This window comes from Botrytis byssoidea, assembly GCF_014898295.1.
Source record: "Botrytis byssoidea strain MUCL 94 chromosome Unknown BBYS_016, whole genome shotgun sequence".
Lineage (NCBI taxonomy): Eukaryota > Fungi > Ascomycota > Leotiomycetes > Helotiales > Sclerotiniaceae > Botrytis > Botrytis byssoidea.
Window position 1 is genome coordinate 356,708 of NW_024065857.1, and position 21,260 is coordinate 377,967.

The 21,260-nt window shown below is 43.5% G+C and overlaps 5 protein-coding genes across 5 annotated transcripts; 3 read left to right on the forward strand and 2 right to left on the reverse strand.

The window, feature by feature from the left end:
• Positions 1-1,065: 1,065 nt before the first annotated feature.
• Positions 1,066-3,019, forward strand: EAE97_007897 (uncharacterized protein; the record flags this gene model as incomplete). Its single annotated transcript, XM_038878411.1, has 2 exons — positions 1,066-1,766; positions 1,816-3,019. The coding sequence occupies 2 exons, from the start codon at positions 1,066-1,068 to the stop codon at positions 3,017-3,019; spliced, it is 1,905 nt and encodes a 634-aa protein (XP_038730661.1).
• Positions 3,020-3,943: 924 nt separating this feature from the next.
• Positions 3,944-12,155, reverse strand: EAE97_007898 (uncharacterized protein; the record flags this gene model as incomplete). Its single annotated transcript, XM_038878412.1, has 7 exons — positions 3,944-4,660; positions 4,776-5,347; positions 5,513-6,742; positions 7,047-7,082; positions 7,170-8,304; positions 8,406-10,932; positions 11,008-12,155. The coding sequence occupies 7 exons, from the start codon at positions 12,153-12,155 to the stop codon at positions 3,944-3,946; spliced, it is 7,365 nt and encodes a 2,454-aa protein (XP_038730662.1).
• A 36-nt stretch (positions 12,156-12,191) lies between these two features.
• EAE97_007899 (uncharacterized protein) lies at positions 12,192-12,992 on the reverse strand (the record flags this gene model as incomplete). Its single annotated transcript, XM_038878413.1, has 1 exon — positions 12,192-12,992. The coding sequence occupies one exon, from the start codon at positions 12,990-12,992 to the stop codon at positions 12,192-12,194; it is 801 nt and encodes a 266-aa protein (XP_038730663.1).
• A 1,496-nt stretch (positions 12,993-14,488) lies between these two features.
• Positions 14,489-17,322, forward strand: EAE97_007900 (uncharacterized protein; the record flags this gene model as incomplete). Its single annotated transcript, XM_038878414.1, has 9 exons — positions 14,489-14,711; positions 14,802-15,083; positions 15,135-15,341; positions 15,388-15,411; positions 15,464-15,642; positions 15,716-16,084; positions 16,172-16,560; positions 16,623-16,911; positions 16,966-17,322. 9 exons carry the CDS (start codon positions 14,489-14,491, stop codon positions 17,320-17,322), a joined length of 2,319 nt encoding a protein of 772 aa, XP_038730664.1.
• A 1,095-nt stretch (positions 17,323-18,417) lies between these two features.
• Positions 18,418-20,513, forward strand: EAE97_007901 (uncharacterized protein; the record flags this gene model as incomplete). Its single annotated transcript, XM_038878415.1, has 7 exons — positions 18,418-18,491; positions 18,804-18,974; positions 19,477-19,665; positions 19,727-19,771; positions 19,829-20,123; positions 20,173-20,396; positions 20,444-20,513. The coding sequence occupies 7 exons, from the start codon at positions 18,418-18,420 to the stop codon at positions 20,511-20,513; spliced, it is 1,068 nt and encodes a 355-aa protein (XP_038730665.1).
• Positions 20,514-21,260: the final 747 nt, after the last annotated feature.

A 21,260-nucleotide genomic window follows, 5' to 3' on the forward strand; every position in this document is an offset into this window, starting at 1 on the left:
AGTGACCTTCATGATCAATGATAACCCATCAGACATCTTATTGTCTTGTTAATACCCTTCACTAGAGTCTTCATGATGCATTATTGGTTATGTGAATCGTGAATTGTGATAAATATCCTCATAGACTAACATTGAAAACGAGCCCATCAGCCAATTTCAGTCTCATATCCTGGAGATTCGTATCGAGCAAATATGATACCAAGGGAGGAGTAGTAGACTTAGTAACTCTTTCCCCTTGAAATTGTGTATGGCCTTTGATAACTATTTAACAATATAGATTTTCAGGGGAAACTTGTGGATCATCATTAGTGGTACTTTGCAATCAACTTGATGATATCACAATTGAAAGTGGGTACAGCCGTTTAGCTTTTGGTTGGAGAGGAACGAGAGAAGGGAAGCGTATTAGAAATATATAACTTGGAGGGAACCATTCACACGGTACCGAAATCGAATAGTAACCCTGCTCCTGCTCCAACAGATTGAGATGTTGGTAACCATAAGCGACCACCCCTTATGAGGATGTCGATTGTCTTTTGTTTTTTGTGTGCTTCTTTTAAAGTTTCTATACTACGTAGAATATGTAGTGAAACACCACATTGGGCAGTGGGGAGAATCCCAGTCGGTCGGTCCTGGTGGGTACGGAGATGCTAATTTCTGGCTTCGATCCCTTACCGCAGGGTTCAATTATTATCTCTTGGCGAGTCATCGACTTTTTAGCTATGATGCAGACTGAACGAAACTAATTGAAACATTCCTCGGCAGCATGTAGATAAATTGGATGTCCAGCTCGGCCTCTCTTTCATGGCCAGTTTCATTTCTTTTCCTATATCTTTTCGTTCTTGACATTTCGCTCCGTGATTGTTCTTTTCTTGGAGTCTACGGAGTGCTGTTCTATCAACTTGTGAGTTTCAACGAAGCACATCGGATGAAGGACAAAGTTGCTGTCAAAGCAATCAATCATTAAAGTCAGGTCAAACATTCAAGGAATGTGACACATAATATTTCCAACCTTTCTTCCTCTAATTTGCTATCTCAATTGTTCGAGCAGTAAACGCTGCTGCAGATATGCCGTCAATCATTAGAAGATGGAGAGCAGCATTCATAGCTGCGGTGTTCATGATTTTTAGTCTTCATTACCTTCATTCACGGCGCAGTACTTGGAGCTATGACACGAATTATTTATCTTCGATTACGAGACCTCATCTGCCAGATGGAAAAACCCATTGGTCGAAATTACCAGAACGATATCCAGTAACTTCATACATTCCTTTGCCGACGGGAAAAGCGAAGAAGATCCCGCAGATTCAAAGTGCGCCTCCTAAAGAAGACGCGGCGCAGAAGGAAGAGAGATTGGAGCGATTGGCGGCTGTTAAAGAGAGTTTCGTACACAGTTGGGAGGGATATAAAGCGCACGCATGGTTACGAGATGAGGTCTCTCCTCTATCAGGGTCCTGGAAAGATACTTTTGGTGGCTGGGCCGCAACACTGGTTGATTCCTTGGATACTTTGTGGATTATGGGGTTAAAAGAAGATTTTGAAATCGCGGTGCGATCGATCGAGGGAATCGATTTTACGACAACGGAGCAAAAGGATATCAATGTTTTTGAAACGACGATTAGATATATGGGTGGGTTCCTGGCGGCGTATGATATTAGTGGAGCGCAATATCCGATTTTGTTATTGAAGGCTGTGGAGGTTGCGGAGTTGTTGATGAGTTGTTTTGATACCCCGAATAGAATGCCAATTCCTAGATGGGATTGGCAGAAGTAGGTACTATTGCTCTGGTCTGACAAGAACGCTATTGACAATGCGTAGGTATCTAGAAGGAGAGGATCAAGTAGCGCCCAGAAGAGTTCTTGTCTCTGAACCAGGCTCCTTAAGTCTCGAATTCACTAGACTTAGTCAGTTGACCGGAAATCCAAAATACTATGATGCAGTGCAATGTATCTCTGATGAATTCGAGAAAAGTCAGAACTCTACTCGATATCCTGGATTATGGCCTGTCAGTATTGATCTTCAAAAGCTACGATTTGACGAAGATACTATGTTTACTATGGGTGGTATGTCGGATTCTACTTATGAATATTTACCAAAACAATTCATGATTCTCGGGGGAATTCTAGACCAACCAAAGAACATGTACGAAAGCTTTATTTCTGTAGCCCAGGAAAAAATGTTTTTTCCAATCCTAAACGAAAAGAACCAGAAAATCAGAGTATCAGGAGATATACGCATTAAAGGCATGGCCGAAAGCAGTACTCCGGAGCTTATTCCTCGTGGTCAACATCTCACTTGTTTCACTGGTGGCATGATTGGAATCGCCTCGAAAATTTTCAATCGCCCTTCCGACCTCGCCTTAGCCGAAGAACTCACAAATGGATGTATATGGGCATATGATAATAGTCCAAATGGCATCGCACCCGAAATTTTCAGCGTGGTTCCGTGCCCTAAAGATCACGATTGTACGTATTCGAAACAGAAATGGTATGATGCTCTCGCAGCTATATACACACATCCAATTACGAATACGAAAGAGGAGACGGAGAAAAAATTGAATGGGATTATAGAGGACAGAAGATTAAGTCCGGGATTTACGGCGATAGATGATCGGAGATATATTTTGAGGCCGGAGGCTATTGAAAGTGTGTGGATTTTGTGGAGAATCACGGGGGATAGGAAATATATGGATGCCGCTTGGAGAATGTTCCAGGCGATTGAAAAGATTTGCAGGACGGAGATTGCGTCGGCGGCGATACTGGATGTTACGGTCAAGGCGTTGGTGGATAAGAAGGGAAAGGTGAAGGGCAAGAATGGAGATGTGAAACAAGAGCGGTTCGCCGACAATTTGGGTGGAATAAGTGAAGAAGAAGGAGTGGAACAGGCAGATAGTATGGAGAGTTTCTGGCTAGCAGAGACGTTGAAGTATTTCTACCTGGTATTCAGTGACTGGGATGTGGTGAGCCTCGATGAATGGGTGTTGAATACGGAGGCGCACCCACTGAAGAGGTTGAAGAGATAGCATGACAGTTGGTAGAGGAAACATCTAGAGGAGAATAAAGAAATACAATTTGGTGGGGTTTGCCTGACACGCTCGCTCGCTGCTTTGGTACGAAGTACTTCAAATGATATTGATAGGGTCACAGATTACTCAGGGTGTTGTCTATAATATTAAAAACCTAACTGGGCTCAAAGTCACATGGAATGCACCATCCTCAAACAAGCCAACCAATATTGATTGGAACGGGTTTGTTTGGCTAAAGCCAAAGCTCCAGTGTATGGGTCATCAACATCGCATAATCACAAGGAATATTGGATGAAGGGGGAGAGGGTCTCAGGGCCTCTCTTACTTCGAGATACCATATTCTTTTCCTGAGATTCAAGATCCATGTGCTTCACATATATTCCATCTGTCAATGCACTCCCTCAGAATGGATACAATCATGAGACATGTCCAGTGGATGAGCTTTTGTTGAATGTTGAAATTAACATCAGAAGAGCTAGTGGTGTCACGTGACAATGGTGAACGCCGATCACCCTGCACCTCAAGAACTGTCAAAAAGTATCGCAAAGAAACATACAAATTACAACATATCAATTTGTTTCCATCAAAAGCCACCGCAACTCATCCAATCCCTTATACCAGAAACAGCATACATAAAGCAAACATGAACTTCTCCAATTATGAGATGTCCTTCCCGACATAAATATAACGAACAAACAGATAAACATTTTCGCTCATGACCACTACAACTGAAACTGCTTTCACCTTAAGTTTCCAATTCAAGTTCTTTTAAGTCATCTCGCATTTTCTGGTAAAGAGATCACCCGAGTAAATGCCATCGACCCCATTGTATGCAGGTAAATTTGGATCAACCAATAAACTTTATCTGTCCCTTACGTTTTTGTTCCGAGACATCAACGTGAAGGACTGAGCCTGGAGTTCCTATTGATGACGTGAACAGAAAGGCAGACGATCTTTCAAATTGCCAAGGTCCAGAGTTGCTTCTACATTGGGGTTAAGAAGAGCTTTTCCAAAATCCACCCATTTTACAGCAAAGTCAGTCTTGAGGTCCCAAATTGCCCAGTATCCTTGATGTTGACCTTGAGCTTCAATGGATTGAGCTGCTTGGACAACCGCGTCTTTCGCCGCCTTTCTCAATGTTGGAACTCCCTCGTAAGCAGTGTACTGTATGTGTAGTTGCACATCGGCAATCGACTCATAATTGAAATGACGGATTGGTGCTGGAAATTCTAGACGCCATGTTGAAATAGCACCGGCGCCCTCGAATGGCATGTACCGGGGACCAGAGAAGTCGAGCTCAAATACTCCGGGGTCTCTTGTGCCAGAGCTTACCGCTATTGCTGTTATCGGAATCCGGTCGGTTCTAAATGATTCGCTCCCAGTAGCAGATTGGGAAGCAGCATAGTCAGCTGCGTTTTGTGTTACGCGATACTTATGCTGTAGCAATGTCGAGACGGCATTCGTGTTAGTTCCATTCTCTATATCTGATGGCACCGAGACGCTAACAGATCGAATTCTGCGCATGTAATGACCAGGGAAATCCATCTCATATAGGAGTTCGCCAATGGAGAAGTCCGTTGTTCCAGTGATTCTGAGTTTCATCAACGCCATGGGATCGAAATCTTTCAGAAAAACAGTCTTACTGATGTTGTAATCAGCAGCTGTACAATCTAATTGAGCGCTTTCGAGTCGTCTCAGGTCTAGGTGAAGACTTTCGGCAGCAAGAAGACCATCTTGAGAAGCATTCCAATACCCCCCCCTTGTTGATTATTGAACTCTTGCTGCCGGCTTCGAAGTTGAACGAGCTCTCTGCTCGAAGTGCCATGGTCATTGAGAGCTCATAAGCCTGGAAACAAAGATTTCTGAAGATTTTCTCCATCCATGTATACAATTGTTCGCTGGTGTACTTGGTACGGTACCACTCCTCGGCCCCAGCTGCATCTTCTATTTCAGATTGTTGTATCTCAATGTCCTTTTGAATTGAAGTGATATGCAATTTCTGGATTTCGACCTGCTTGTCAATTGACTTGATTTCACGGCCACTCATATTTGCTGCGAGTCTTCGTTCCCGTAACTGCATCGTTAGACTAGCTTTCTTGTCTGCTCGGCCGGCTTCATCTGCATAAACAGCTGCAATTCCTCTCGCTGATGTGGACGAAGCCGCTACTGCGTCAGCAATGGCGCTTCCAGCGAATGAAATGGATCCACCGACACCAAGAGGTTCAAAGTCAGTTGTTGCTTGTGGAACGAGATTAAGAAGCATTGAGAGTGCATCAGTGGCTATTGCTGAGCGATTCTTGGCTCCAGCAGCGAGAGATTTTGTCACTATTAATAATAAAGAAGTCAGTAATGCATGCTCAAGAGTCTTCTGGGATTCTGGGGAATAAATGTCATATCAGGAAACGGAAAAGATCTGCTTAAAGAAAATGGCACAGCAGGACTTAAGGTTTTGAGCACTATGTTGTAAAGCTTGTGAAATGTTCGACGTACTTTCCGCATTCTCATATGAAGACATTCGAAGTTCGTCTTTTGTGGGGGTATCAATACTTTGCTGAATATCTACCCAATCATTTTTGGGCTTTGATATCGTGGAATCCGGCTCGCCAATAAGTTGAAGGTAGTAATTCAATTGCGCCTCCAGCGAGCTACGATTGATCAAAAGCGATTCAACAGTCTGCTGTGCCTCTTCAAGCTCAACATTCTTGATATCCAGCATCATTTTCTGTTTGACTGAAGCATGCTGGGCGCTGCCGATGTTGGAGGTTTCCATCTCTTTCTTTTCAACTACGGCTACAAGACGCTCTCCGAGTTCGCGCACCTCGGTACATAATGCTAAAGCCCGCTGAAGAAGAGCATCAAACCGCTGCCGTGGTAGTGGACTACTTCGTTCACCAGAAACCATGCTAAGGATATCAGATACTCCCATTCCTCTTTTGCTAAGGGCTATCAAGGCTCCTGGATCAATCGGCGGTTCACGAAGGCCGTAGACTACCGGCTTTCCTTGAATGTCGAAGGAATTTCGGAGATTGTAAAGGCGTTCGTGAACAAGCCTTCGCATTTGCTTGAACTTAGGATTTAGAGGGGCGCAGAAATAGTTCGTTCGGAGGAAACACGCGATGTTCTCTTTCTTTGGATCTCTGTCTGCTGTCTCCGCTGCGCCTTTCTTCAATTTGGCCGAGAAAGGCAAGCCCAAGTCGAATACGACAGAGTCATACATGATATCCTCTTCTCTCAGTTGCTCAAAGGTCATTGCCTTCCTTTTTCTTTTCCCTAAATCCGGTACTTTGGGCGGTTCCTTTCCTAGAACTCGCGCAGCCTCGATGTATCGCTGCGTAGCTATCGGTAAGCTTTCAAGCGAAGCCCGGCGAAAATAAACATCACCCATTGCGATGAGGATCTCTGCGTACTTCATCACTATCCACTTCATATAACTGATTGGTCTTCCCCTAGCCGCGGCATGCACAAGTGAACCGTACGACCGACGCTCTGTAATGGCAAGTTGGATTTCTTTGCTCAAATGGTCAAGGTTCAAAGGATCAAATGAAGTCTCACCCCAAATGGCAATTTGTCGTGCCATTTCCTGGAACGGAGGAAATCGCCAGCATGACCGATAAGTCGATTTGTCATCCACGTTGAGTTCTAGATCAGCAGATGGATCAAAAACAAGTCCTGCAACTTCCAATGCTTCTTCGTATTGCTGGGTGGCAGAAAATCGATCGACTGCCAATAGCAGCGTGTGTAGGCCAACCTCCCAATTATACCGTGATTAGCTTTCATTCCCAGCAAATTCTTCACATATATTAAATCTTTTAATTCATCGCATATACTTGAAACAACCAAAATCCTATCGAAGATGAATTCTCTCAATCGACTTCCGCGTCGAGAAAGTTTGAATTATAAAAACCAATACGTGTTATCTCAAAGGGAAGAGAAAATGATTTCTCTCAAAATCCCACAAACGGGCTATTATAGCTTCATATCCTTTTTGTGTTTTGTTTCTTCCTCGAAGGAGATATAGACTTACTTATAAAGAGCGGTAGGACGTCCCAGCTCATGGTACCTGTGTTATTTCATGGTCAGCCATCTATTGGAATACTAATGCTAGAAGTGAAGTGAGCTGGGGAATATTACCATGCTTCATGACTACCAGCCCCAAAACTTTCTCGCATCACACCAGCAGGTAGCTGTGCTATCTTTTTATACAGGCAGCGTAGCGGATCAACTCGGTCAGCGGTAGCTTCCATGAGTTCGTGCGAAAATATGTGGTCAATCGAAACAAGTTCCGTATTATTATTGATGATGTCTTGGGTCCATGTCGAACTGAGAAGCTCCATTTTTGGTATGTTGAAGAAACTTGCTCTTCTACCCTCACTAACCTTCGCGCTGACAACGAGTCCTGTCACCCTCCATGGCAATTTTGACAAAGTCCAGGAGATATCTGAAGCTCCCTTGGTACTCTCCAGCTCGGGTGGCACCCAAATCAGAGGCGAGGAATCAGTATATTTGGAACCCCCGGGGAGTGTTTCAAGATCCATTCCTTGTTTCAATGCTTTTTGAAAGTATGTTGCAAATGAAGTTGTCTTGACAGGGCTTGCTGGGGTATTCAAAGTGCTTATTTGGTCATTGCAGAATATAAATGAACCAATGGCCTTGGAAGTGGTTTTTCCAGCCTCACCGCAGCTGACCTGAAGTGTCAAAGTATTTTCTTGTAACGTGGGATCGACCCGAAATTGAGATGAAGACGCCTCTAAGCCCACGCTGAGACTGCCCGAGGAAACTCTCTTGGGTGCCCAACTGTCGTTGACAAATTCTGTCCACGCCATTGTTATTTCCCAGATGCGCACAGGCTCCGCCATATTCGGATTTTCATTGCGCAGAGCGTCAAAAGTTAATACTCTGGACATACTTGAGATGTTCTTCACTGAAGTCTTGGGCACAATTGATGGCATGAACAAGTACAACCTACCCTTAATCATTATTGGAAGCAAATAACTACCTGTATCCACGAGTCTTTGGCCCTCCCATTCCGTCTCAATTGACGCAATGTCGACCTCTACCTTGGACCATGGCTGCCAAAATACCTCAGCGGTCCTCAATCTCGTCAGGGTACGGTAGTAGAAGGTATACGGCCCACTACGTGTCTGGCCGAACAAGTGAAAAATGTCCGATGCTGCTGGTTGCGGTTCATGAACATACGCGACTATATCGAGACTTGAGATTCCATCTAGATCATACAAATAACTCTGGATAGCTTGAAGGAATATCTTGATGCTTAAGTCTTTCTGCATCAAGGTAGCCTCAAATTGATCGAAAAGCTCGGATTGTCGTCTCGGAGCGATGGATCGATCCAGTTCTCAGGATACAAGAAAATCTTCCTATGCACCTCCCAAAGAGTGTATTGTTGTAGCCAATCCCATTTTTCATGCCCCAGAACTGATTTCGAAACTCCTTCTTCCATTCCGAGGAGACAGCGTTGACCGAACATTTGCACGACCGAGATAGCTGTCTTTATGCGTGAAGTTCGAATTTGTGGCCCCATCTGTACATCGACCAAGAAATACTCAAACAGTCCATCCGGTTCCCAAATACCAAGGTCTCGGGTGATGAACTTTTGTTGCAGAAGATAAGCTACGAGAGTTTTGCGCTGGCTCTCCATTAAACTTTCATTTGACGCCTCTCGTTGTGAAGGTGTCAATTTTTTTTGCAGATTCTTGGCGGCTTCCATGTATGTATCTCCACTGTTGAGCTGTGATCGAGGTTTCGCAAAGTAAAACAACTCTGACATAAGAGGCTTGGAGTTAGCATCAGATGCGCTACCCAGACCCTCGTAGAAAGCAAGAATGGCTCTAAGGCTGATGAAGGCATCGTGGTTGCTCAAAACTACAACAAGATCTGCAGGAGTATGATTCGGGTATTTTGGATTGAGGATGCTTTCTACTAAGGCATCTTTCCAACCAGTGCTTGCTGCAATTTTGGTTGCAAGTGTCTTCATATCTGGATTTTTAGGATTGTTCAGCCACGAGAAAAGGCTGATTAGGTCACTGTCCGCGATCATTATATTATCCCTCAACTCGCGGTACTCCTGGAGCTGCACCAAGTTTATGAGAGATGGTGTATTAAGATTCATAGACAGCATATCATCTTCTGCTTTTCCCGTTCTGTTGATGTATTCGAGCTCTGATGTTGTGAGTTTTACACTTCGGCAAATGCACACTGCTCTTTGGATGGCCTCCAAAATCAGTTTTGCTCGTTGGATGGACTTTGATCGCTGAAGCTCTTCATCAGTGAAGGTTGTAGCCATTGATCTGCATGTTGACCATGAGATCTGAGACGGAGGAATGCTGCTCTGTAGAAGATATGGCTGCCTGGCATTCATGCGAAATGCGTTCCATGTTTTCGAGTTGGTATCAAACGGTACCTCGATCCCATTTATCATTAGACTCATAGTGTTGTTCAACGCACCAGTATAGTGCAGTTTGAAATCGTCTGTTGTCGTGGGTGTGAAGTAAGCATCTAGCGTCTCTGCTGTAGCCATGATTTCAACTGGTACGCTGAGTCGTTTTAGAGCTGCCATGGCTGATTCAAGTGCATCATTTTCATTTGTGGACACCTTCACAGTGTCTGTGAAAAGGGTTGAAAGAACTGTCATATCAACACCTTCCGTGAGATCTTTCATGATATTGAGAATAGATGTTGTGAGAGTGTCTTGAACAATCACAGGTTTCGCCATATCGACAAAAGCAACCCGTCGTGCTTGTACCTGTGACTCGGCCTCAATCAAAATGTCATTCGCAGAGGGGGCTGGGCTAGCAGAAAGCTGGGTTGGGGCCCAGTTTTGCAAGAGGATGTTGTTTGTGAGTATGTTTGTGTTGCTCTTAAATCGGGACTCGATGACAGCTCGAGGAAAGAGAGAGATCTCAATGAGATTCTGTAATACGGTCTTCACATTAGGAAATTCGGCACACCCATCTAGAATCTGCTGCTTCTCATTCGTCGTCAATATGCCTGCGAGTTTGAACTGGACAGACCATTTATTTGCTGTCGAGGAAGAAACTACCGAAATCTTGGCTGGCCAGTTTTTGGATTTATCTATGAGGCTCTGTAGATTTTGCTGTGTGTCAAGAGTTGCGCTATTGGTTCGAATCTGAGATCCCTCCAAAAATTCAACGACCAGACTGGCCGTAATTGAGTCAAAGGCACGTCCTGCACACTCGACGATAGTCTCATGGGTGGGCATGGCTCCATTAAAAAGTGATGAAAGTGATTTTCTCAAGTCTTTAGTCCCATCCAGTATCGCACTCGTGAGCTTTTGTCCAGGGTTTCCTCCAGTAATACTGCTTTCATCGCTCGTCGATTTCCCAAGAGCTAGAATAAGTGTTTCAATAGTCCAGCCTGAGTTCAGTAACGTTGTCCAATTCATAATAGCAGCAAGTGTCTTATTAGGATTTGCCAACGAATCTTCCTTGTCAAAGAAGATCTTGAAGAATGGTACACATTTTTTGGGAGCGACAGAAAGTATTCGACATATAGTAACATACCGATACAAGATAGAAAATGACTCGATATTCAGGTCATAATTTGCCAGATTCGTGGCTGTGAGTAGATCATTGAAGTACTCAAAGCGCCAATTGAGGCTTGCACAAATGCTCGCACCGCATTCTTGAATTTTGACTGCCTTCCCTCCAGATTGGAAGTATGTACCGTCTTTGGGAACGGCGAATATTTCTCCCAAAGAAGAGCTGAGAAACTTGCGATGAAGGAGAGATTCGTCGCCAAATGAATCGATGAGACCCCATAGAGGAAGAAGAGCAGCGGGTTCCAAACCGCATAGGTCACTCAGCTTTACAATAGAGGCAATTCCTTTTATGACGTATACGGAAATCGAAGCGACTTGAGATACAGTGTTTGATCTGAAAGATGGCGAACTCTCCATTTCCTTATTGCGTAGGCAGTGGATAGCAGCATCGAGCACTTTGGTTGACTACCCAAGCCTTGCCTTCAAGCGTAGGAAGGATTGAATGTTTCGGCATATATTTGAAGTAAGAGGCTGAAATGGTGGCTCTGAGGCGTTCGATAATAGTCTAAGCTCCGCGAGTGACTCGTTGAACTCATTGGATCCAGACTCATTGGTGATGACCAGCTGCTGGTCGAAAAGCTGGGTCTTCACAAGGTCGAGGACATCTTGAAATTCTAGCCCGGACCTCTGCATCAATTGACTCTTGATCTGCGTTAGGCCCTCGATAGCGCCTAGCATTGTTTCATCATCCTCATACCCCCACATCTGGCAAAACTCATGCTCTTGTATTCTCGTATCAATGACAGTGTCACTTGAAAGACCTTTGAGGAGGTCACTGAAGGATTGTGGGTATAAGCTTTCTCCGGTAATAGCTGCAAATTCCATCTGATGCAGGCCCAGTGCTTCTGCAGCTCTTTGCCTCTGCAAGACTTCTTTCGCTCCTGAATTCAGCGATCTCTTCACTTCATCTGTAGTTGTTGCTGTTATTACTTGCAGAATAGTCTCTGTTGCTTGAAATTTCTCAACGAAGTCACAATGCGCTACTTGAAAAATGTCAAAGTAAGAGAGTACCATATTACGCGCCTGGTCGTATGGAAAGCAGGTAAAAGGAAATCTCTGCTTTGAGATAATCTTGGAATAGACCTCGTAGTCTGTGTTCCCAGGTAAATTGAGTGGTGTAGGAGAATGTTCATTGTCCTGGGCATCAATAGGAGTATTGAATACTTGGATAGAATCTGGCGAACCGAGACACTTGTGGCGGGTGAAAGATTCAAGCACCTCGTTCACAAGACTGATGTACGGAATCAAAGTCTGAGAATTCGCACAGGTAAGTTCAAGGTTCCTAAGATCTGGACGCCGCTGTGACAGGATATTCATCAGACTATCCCGAGTGCCTGGCGGGTTATCATGTTCTGCGTTTTTGCCCGTCGGCGTCGTGTTACTGAGCAAGCTTAAAAGGTCGGCGAAATAGGCGGACAGGGATGTGATAGAACAGCATTCCTCACAAGTCGTATCTTCGAGCCGGAAGATATCGGTAAGATTGTTATGGGACTTTCCCATCCAACTTTCATCACTTGGTACATTTGTGGTCTCCCCTTCAAAATAAGGGTCAATCATGACTGAATCTGCTCTATGGGAATTTATCAAATGTAGTCAGAGTTGCTCATTCCAGCAATCGACACGTTCTGCGTGGTCGTATATCTTGAGTGTATTCTCGACGCTGGTACCAGCTGTGACCAAAGCATTTTTAAAGTTACTTTTTGACTGGGCTGTGATGCTTCGTACAGAATGGTAGTTGGAGTTATAGAGGTTCACGACGTCTTCAGGATCTTCAACGATACTAGAAAGAATTTTCAAAGTCTTGATGATTCCAATCACGGCTGAGAACTCTGCATCTTGCAAGTCTGGAAAGTATTTCTTCACATAGACTAGAAGCTCTGGTGATCCGATTTCAAGATCATCACCGATCATTGCGGTCAGAATGCAATCGGCAATTTGTTGAGGGCGCCCGTTGATGGAGAACTTGTTCTCTCTCAGCAGAATGAGCAACACGATAAGTGAGTGATTGTCGAGGAATTCAGCGCGCACTTCTTCTAGTTTGTCAATTGTCAAATTGGTGGTTGTCCAATTATACGGGAAGCTGGCTGGCGTTGCTGTCACTTTTTGATCCAGCAGACTGCGAGGAAAAAGCAATAATGCCAGGCCTTCAAGGGTGTAGGAGCTCAAGAGTGTTAGGAGTTGACCACAAACGTACTCCTCGTCGTCCAAGTAAAATAAAAGCGATCTTACGAAAGTCATGGCGGTAATGGTTTCCGTTGGTACATTTCCTCCCTCGAGGAACCAATCAATGGCTGATCGAGGATCTCCAGGCCAAAGTTCGCTGGCATGGTTCAATCTCTCGTTGAGGTTGTCGGGAAGAAGATCATTTTTAATGGCCTCGATGAAAAAAGGCATGGCGAATATGTTAGTTACGGCAGTATGCTTTTGATCTTGATCTTGAATTTTGGGGACTTTATTACGATACCAATTGAAGGAAGCTATTTGTGATCAAATTGGTGCTGACTTTGAAGTTTATTATCCCCAACTATCATGAGTGTCCATTAATCGTGGTTTCTATCATGTTTCCGATGTTATCTCGTACGCTGATCCCATAACCGATCTGAACCCCACGTCGCCCCTCCTCCGGCCTCGGCGTCACGTTCTGCAGTGGAACGAGGTGGTAGAATGCAGTGCTGTCCAAGGATCGAAATATCCAATTTGTTCAGCTTGAAACATTTTGCATAAATTGATTGTATGCAATGCAATGCAGCCCGCAAGATTGTGCGGAAGCGTTTGCTCCACGATCGATCTGGTGATACTTGAGGATGCATTACAGAACAATACGACGATACGAGTCAGGTAGTTGAAATTCCCTGCCATTCTTCAACTCCACTTATGCAATCTGTACCGCTAAATATGCAGTCGTGTCTTGATCAGTAAGGTCAATTCGTGCTTTCGGAAGTGGGAGATGATGAGTTATCTTCTCAACATACCTAGGTAGTTCCTGAACCCCTACAACGCAGCCTGTGACCTTGAAGAAGAGGCTCATCGAAGCTCAATATTTATTATCGTGAAATGTGCATGAAGCGATATGTATGAGCGACGAGAACCTGGATAGCATCGTGGTAGGTGGGAAAAGAAACACGTTGAGCCTACCTCCGCTCTCATTTATTCAACAGTCCTATACGGGATGATCAAAAATTGTTGCTACTCAGATTTGATTGGCACATTCAACTGACTTGGAAGGTTGCACCCATGAATGTGAATGTACCAGAGGTAGTGGTAGGCAATGATCATCATATTCAGATTTTGAAAGTTCTTTGATTTTCTGATTCACGTGATTTTCTAGCCGCAGAGCCGACTACCAAAAACCCGGTAACTACCCATTTACCATAATTAGCCGCAGTTCAACCATAATCACGAAAATTAAGCTTATTTTCGGAACCCTTTTCCGCATCCAAATTCCGTAAGACTTATTATGCTTGGTATCCATGGATATATATGCACGTAAGCCAACACATCTCACTGTATTCTGCATCATCAATCAACCTCGGTCGACTGTTCCGAGACATATGCAGGACACTACTCTGTAGATGGGGATGCAACGTTGACTAATCTTTTTGTCGACGGGTAATGTTGCATATCTGCACTCTCAAGACTAACTGGTTTGCATCGTTGATGACAAAACCAGGCCAGTGATACTTACTAGGTAGTTGACCCGATTGTCAGCAAGTCAAATTTCACGTATTTTCTATGCTTGCACCCATGCTATTTCTTCCCCAGGTATCCTTGGAATATCTGAGAATACCACAAATTGCTCAACACTCAAAGGTCTTGAATTCTTTTCGCAAAATTGTATGCGAGTCAAGTGTCTTTTTGCATTTCAATCATTCTGCTTTACAGGCTTCACAATGTCTTTGAGTCTTTTTTCCGGCCCTGTCAAGCTTGACACCAGTGGTAATGGCGATGCATTGCAGCATTATGATCAGATTTGTGCCATTTCTCAAGCTGCCATCAACAAAGGCTTTGAAAAACTTTTTGAAAAGCAGCCGCTTGGAGCAAGATCAGTTCACTGGAGCAATGAAGATGTTTTTGATGGACAGTTGGTAGCTACAATGCTGCCTCCTCAAATAGGTAGGAACCAATTCCAGAACTCACTCCTAGTCAATGGATCAACTCTATATTACAACCGCATCTTCGAGTACTGATCAGATAACTTTGCAGGGCTCGAAGTAGAATCCGGTGATAGCTCCAAGTTTACGCTTCAACTTCGCTTTGATCAGGGGAGAATTATCCTTGGCCAAAATACTTATCAGACGATTGATGGCTGGGTGATTGCTTTCACACCACTTTCGTTTGAAAATTGTCTAGATACAACAATTGGAGATCTTGCTGCGGCGGCAAATGTGGAAGACACGGTAGACAATGTGGTCTTCAAATCCGACAAGCCAACGAAGCTATGTCCTGGAGAATACTCAATTCATCGCTTATTTGCTGCTATTGCTGGTGAGAACTTATGAAACTTGCGGAGGCTAGAGTTGATTCATTTCAATGTAGATCTCTCCTGGGGAAGCATCATATGGGAGCGCTCATACATGGTGCAGCCCAATAAGCAAAAACTCTCTCTTGAGCAGTGGGCCAAAGACCCTGCAAACAACGCTCTTTACAACGAGGTCCAACAATGTTTGAGGGAATGGACTTTGGAGAATAAGCTGGCGACTTGTTTCACACAAGGAATGTTGTTGAAAATACCCAAAGCAAAAGGTTAGTTCACTGGCAACGATTGTTGATGAAGCTAATCCCTTTACAGTTAGTAGTGGGAAGGTGACATTCGGTAACCCTCTTCTAAGTCCCTTATGATTTTATTGTTTTGACTTTGAATCAAGCTTCCAGAGCGCTCCGGTTGCAGAATTACCCTTATATCGACGAGGAGAGGCAGACACAATTTTCAAAGAATGGGCAAGTTATGAAAGGTACAAATGGAAGCCCGTATAATTGTCTCTGCTTCTGCGAAGTGGTGGGAAGCAGAGTAGACCTTCCCACAATCAAATTTTTACCTTTCACTGTAAGATGATGACCTACAGACAAAATTGACTTTGTCTGTTGGAACAGATATCACAGCTGACGTTCTGCCACAGGGGAACTTAGCAGGGCCTAGTAAAGGCACAAGTGATGAGTACCTTGGAACTTTCATACTCGACCGCCGCCTTGTTTCCGGGCAAACCAATCTGTTATCGTCACTACAGGATCTTTGTGTAGCAATGCAGACAATACCTTTCGGACCCGAGGCAAAGATTGGTGGAAATCGTCTGACTCCTGGCCGACGACTTCGCTTGGTTGGTAACACGGCGGATTTAACTGCTGGCAAACCGTATCGTTGGGAACAACTAAAAGATAATACGGGGGCGAACACCCGTATCCTTGCGAGTGTCACAGGAAGAAAGACTAGAACAACATCTATGGCGAAAGTAACAAGAGAAGCTGGACCACAAATGGCCACTTTAAAAGTAACCGGCGAATATGGCTATACCTGCCGGAGCGAATAATCGAGGTAAGTGAGAAACCATTTATTCTTCGAGTAGAGACTGACATAGCAAAGCCTTGTTATCAGCGATATATCTTCATGGACATTCACTATTAGCGTGAGTAGTTCTCAGGATACTGTGGGCAATCTAGCGGTCTTAAACAGTACCAAAGCTATCTTGGAAGGATGTACAATAGAGGAAGACCCATACACTGGACTTGATATAATCATACCCAATGATTTCTCTACTAATCTTACTGGAACCCCATCAAATCCAAAATGGATTTTGATACGGTCAGCAATGAAGGTCAACATTGGCAGAGCTTTGTCGAAACTGGCTAGCGATTTGAAACTTTTTCAGAATGTCAATAAGGTTATATATGGAGGGAATGGCGAGTTTATATTCGGACCTACCATGCTCAATGAAGATCTGAGTGCATTTGCAACTATCAACCTCTCGTAAGTGCAATGAGCCCCCTTGTTATAGGAATTGGTTACTAAAATGCCAAAAATTTACGCAGTCCAAACGAAAGTCGGGCTGATTGGCTTAATTTGGAAGCGAGGGGCGCCGGCGACGTTTCCACAGAAAAATATATTTCCGACAATTCTGTGACAACCCTGCGTCCGCGTCTAAGCTGGATATCTCTTGTTGATGCACATGACTCCGCCGCGCAAACTATCGATCTCACCTTGACCTTTTCGAATAGCTCCAATGATGGAATAGCTTTCAAGTCTATTGCTGTCATCTGCCTCAAAATGAAAGGATTGGAGGGTAAAACATTGTTTGATACTGGTCTGGACCACTGGAACGTGAAAAATCCCAGCGTTCAGTCTGTCAAGCCGTGATCAATTACGACTGAAAAGATGACCCAAGCACTCGATTTGAGGGCAAGTATTATCGATGCTGGGCTTCAATTAAACATTCTCCCTGCTGTTCTAGGTACTGCACACGATGGCACAGATTTACCATCCAAGTTCATAGTACCTTCAAAGGGCTCTTTCACATTGAAACTGAAGGGACCAGTTCACACAAAATCGGGTGCTGGCCTTCATGTCTTGCAACTAAATGAAGTGTGGACAGGCATTAGGGCTATCAAACCTCTGCAAGGACGCGCGACTACGTTTTTGGTATTGGAAGTGAAAGCAGATAGCCAAAAACCAACGCCCTATACTGTCACTCAAGCGGAGGCCGATGAGAAAAGAGGAGTTTCACACGATTGATCTCTCCTAGATCAATCCAGGAATTTATTTATGGACTGAGCTTTACTCAATCCATGGCTTTGATTTCTATACTTTCCCTGGTTGTTCTATTTTCATTTTGATATCGTTCGTTCATGATTTCCAATGATCACTTTTAAGTTTTTGGCATCAGATACTTGAATTTTCGGTCATTGAGACTAAATTGTATGACGACAGATCCCTAGACATCCTGAAGCATGATACTTTAAACTTTTTTTGGGGAGATAGGGAATGCCAACCTTTACAATGCTTTCCGATAGATCTGAAAATGCCTGACAATCATAAAGCGCAATATAATCGTAAGCAGCCGCTCATGCACTGAATACCTCTTTTCGATCACTTCCCTCCTGCAGAACTTAAAATATTATCACATCACTCACAATTTAGCCTTTACTGGAAGACAAAAAGACGCACTTCCGGAATCGAGAATGGTGTGAAGCGGGGAAGTAGTCTGAGTACAAGCATGAATTGCCGGTTGAACAAGGGGTTAAGACGCATATTTGTGAACACTCCATGCCGATACGTGGCTTTCGTATCTCTCTCCCTCTGCTCTCTTCATTCGGCATCATGCAGGAAGATAGGCATGATGTACATAATTAATCCAAACTTGTTTCAACGGGCGTCTACGCTCCGCTATGGACGAGTCATTCTCAAGTCAATCATGCAACCGTCACAGTTGTACACGGCAAGGAAATTGAGTTCCATCTCTCCCAATCACATGTGATACATGCAGTATCATTACCTCCTTTGCCTCATCGATTGAGACTAAGAACTCGGTAAAATCACTTCCATCTAATTTACAATTTCCCGCTCCAATCACTGGTTATATGATGTGTCAATCAAATTTCATAGATAGACGAAACCCAGTGGCCCCGAGCTATTAGAAATCCAATTTAAAACTTGACCTGTCCAGGTGGTTCCTCCTCTTGAGAATTCCTTACAAGTTCTTTCACTCTTCCACTTTCAATTTTCGCATGCGAAATACCAAACAACAAATATATCTCAAACAACAACTTCTCCTTACTGGCTCCCGTTTTTTCAAATTGAATAAATTAATAAATATATTGGAAAGCAAAAATGGCTGTTTCCCCTGATCAAGGAGTTGTTATCTCAACATTGAAGGCAGAGATGGAGTCTATCAGCACGGACCAGTCAGTTATAGTTTATGTACTTAGTTTCTCCAGCTCTTGTCTCATCTTGTTTTGAAATTGCATCTTCTATTATCCTCACCAAGTCTTAACTTTTTATCAGCTGATATTGTTGGTATCAACTTGAAAGTGACCACAATTTCTTCTTGGTTCACGTTTGCTAGAATGTGTCGATTTTGCATGACCAAGCTAGATTCAGAGCTACCAGAGCCATGAATTACACAGCTTACGCGCTAGTGCGCAAAATCTAATATTTATCACACATATAGCAACGCAGATTTGACTCCAAACCCATAACTGACATATCTTCTAGAGCTCTCTGAATGGAAAGTATGTTTCTCAAACTCCTAAAAAGTTACACTGCTCAAAATCCGCAATTTGGGCTGAGAATACTGGCCTCTTCGAATCATGCATCGATCTAACATGGCTGAGCAACACAGAATGGGAGGCAACGAAGTGGTGTGAAGTTGACGAGAATGATATTTCGTGAGTTGATTTATTTACTGATACCCGATTGATAGTTTCATCCCAAATTATGGCCTTGAAAAGTGGGAGTGGAGGCATTACTTCAAATCTTCAAATTCGATGTTACAATCTACCTGGAGCATGTCGCCCTCTACCTGTTATCACACCTTCGTTCTCAAAGATCTGAAGTTTTGTGGCAGTCTTTTGCTATCTACTTTCACTTGCCCTTAGAACAGGGCCTGTTCTTGTTCCCAGTCATCCCCAAAGTATCAAGACAATTGTTTCCGAGAAAATTTGCCCGTGGGTAGTGAGATTGCTAATTGTCTGTGAACATAAAGTGGCATGACCTTCATTTACGGCAAGAATAAAATTCTTTGATAAGTTCTCTTTTCAGTGGCTAGCATGATTTAATATATACAGATCCTGTTGTTGTCTCTAGGCCAGACAAAACGGTCCACTGCTTTGCCGTGTAAGACTTTCACGAGCAAAGCGCACATCATGGACTGAAGTTGACTATCTATAGAGGTACCGATGGTAATTGCAACCACAAGTACTACAGCGCATCGACAGGATGGTCAAACTGGGCCAATACGGGTAAACAATTCTGGGACACGCCTGTCGCCCTAAATTATGGCTCAAACAAGGAGAATTTTGCAGTCTTTGGGGTAGGGTACGATGGTCTTGCTTGGGGGGGGGGAAACGCTACCTCTAAGTATGTTCATTTTTTATTCCAAGAGATTGAGCATGTATCTCGGAACTAAAGTCTTGCTTAGCACAACATTTACGTGGAACAGTATTGGTGAGACGACTAAGAAAATGTGAGCTACCTTTCCAGGTTCTAGGTCGATCAGTTATGAATGCTAATAGACCCAAAGCCGGCCTAGCTCTATATCGGTCACCCCTTTTTCAAATTATGTTCGTATAGTCGCCGTTAGCCAAAGTGATTCTCAATTACTATCCGGCTATCTTGATAGTCGTTCCTGTGCCCCTAACTGGGACACAATCCAGACTGCTTGCTATTGCTTCAGTAATCCTGTTATCGTCTCTTGCAAAGAAAATTCTCAAGATATCTTTGTGTTTGGAGAAAACTGCAATTTGATGCGTTCAAGTATTCGTAACAATGGTAACTTTGGGCAGTGGCAGAACCTTAGTGGTTCTTATTTTTACCATGTAGGTGCTTCTTGATTGTTGCGGAATTTGAGCTCATTATTTAATATAGCCCACTGCAATCTCGGTGTCTCCCGGTCGTCTTGATGTCTTTGGCATCGGTAGCGACGCGCAGCTATATCGAAGTTCCTTAACTATTACAGGGAATGAGGTTGGTACCTTTACACAGACATGTCTTGGGGGTACTTCAATATCTTCTCCAAAGATACAAATCGTATCACCTGGTGTATATGCAGTTATTACTGAGAAATCAAAGGGTGTTTTCCAGCAAAAGTAGTGAGTTAATCTGGGCCATATTTAGATCTTTCTTCTGATTGTTATAGCCTCGAGACTTCTACCGGTGTATGGACACCCAGCGGTGGCATGACTGAAATCGTTCCCCCTGCAGTATAAAAGAATGACAGGTATCATGATGGGAAGGAAATTGTTCCATGCGGAACTGGGCGCGGAAGTATCGAGCGCTGCTAAGTTGTTTGAGGAAAGTTTCGTGGTTGTTTGATGAGATTAGTAGCAATTGATATTTAAATGAACTCTCCTCAGAACATGAAGTACTGTAAATTTTGAAATTTTGATTCTGGTAGTAGCTTATAGCAGGTATAAGCCTTTAGACAGCCCGTCAGTATTAAAAGTACAGGAGCCTAGTGTTTCTGTACATTTCAAGATTACCGTATGAGCCCCCTTGAGAAGTTCTTGGCTAAATTTGTTATGAATATTCCTCGATTGATGCGTTTCCCCAAGAATCTGCATCATAACTTTATTCAAGTTCAATTTACAGTGAAACATTCATCATGCCATCGAACTATCTCAAATCCGCATTTTATGTACTTCCATTTGGATACATCTGTATTCAAGGCATTAAGGGCAAATCTTTCATAGGCGATCATTTCTCTCCACTGCAAGTTGTTTACTTAATGATAATCTCAAATACACATTCGTGAAACTGAGAAAGCGCCCATATTTATGCATGCATGCATTTAATTAATAGCATCGTCGTATACAATTTGACGATAGATTTCCACGAACCAAAGCGGGAATCAGATCTAGCCAAACTAAACTATTCTATCAGGCTATCCCATTCCATGCAATCCATAAAAGCTTTGCTATCTAGAGCCATCGAAACCTCAAAGATTATTCGCCACC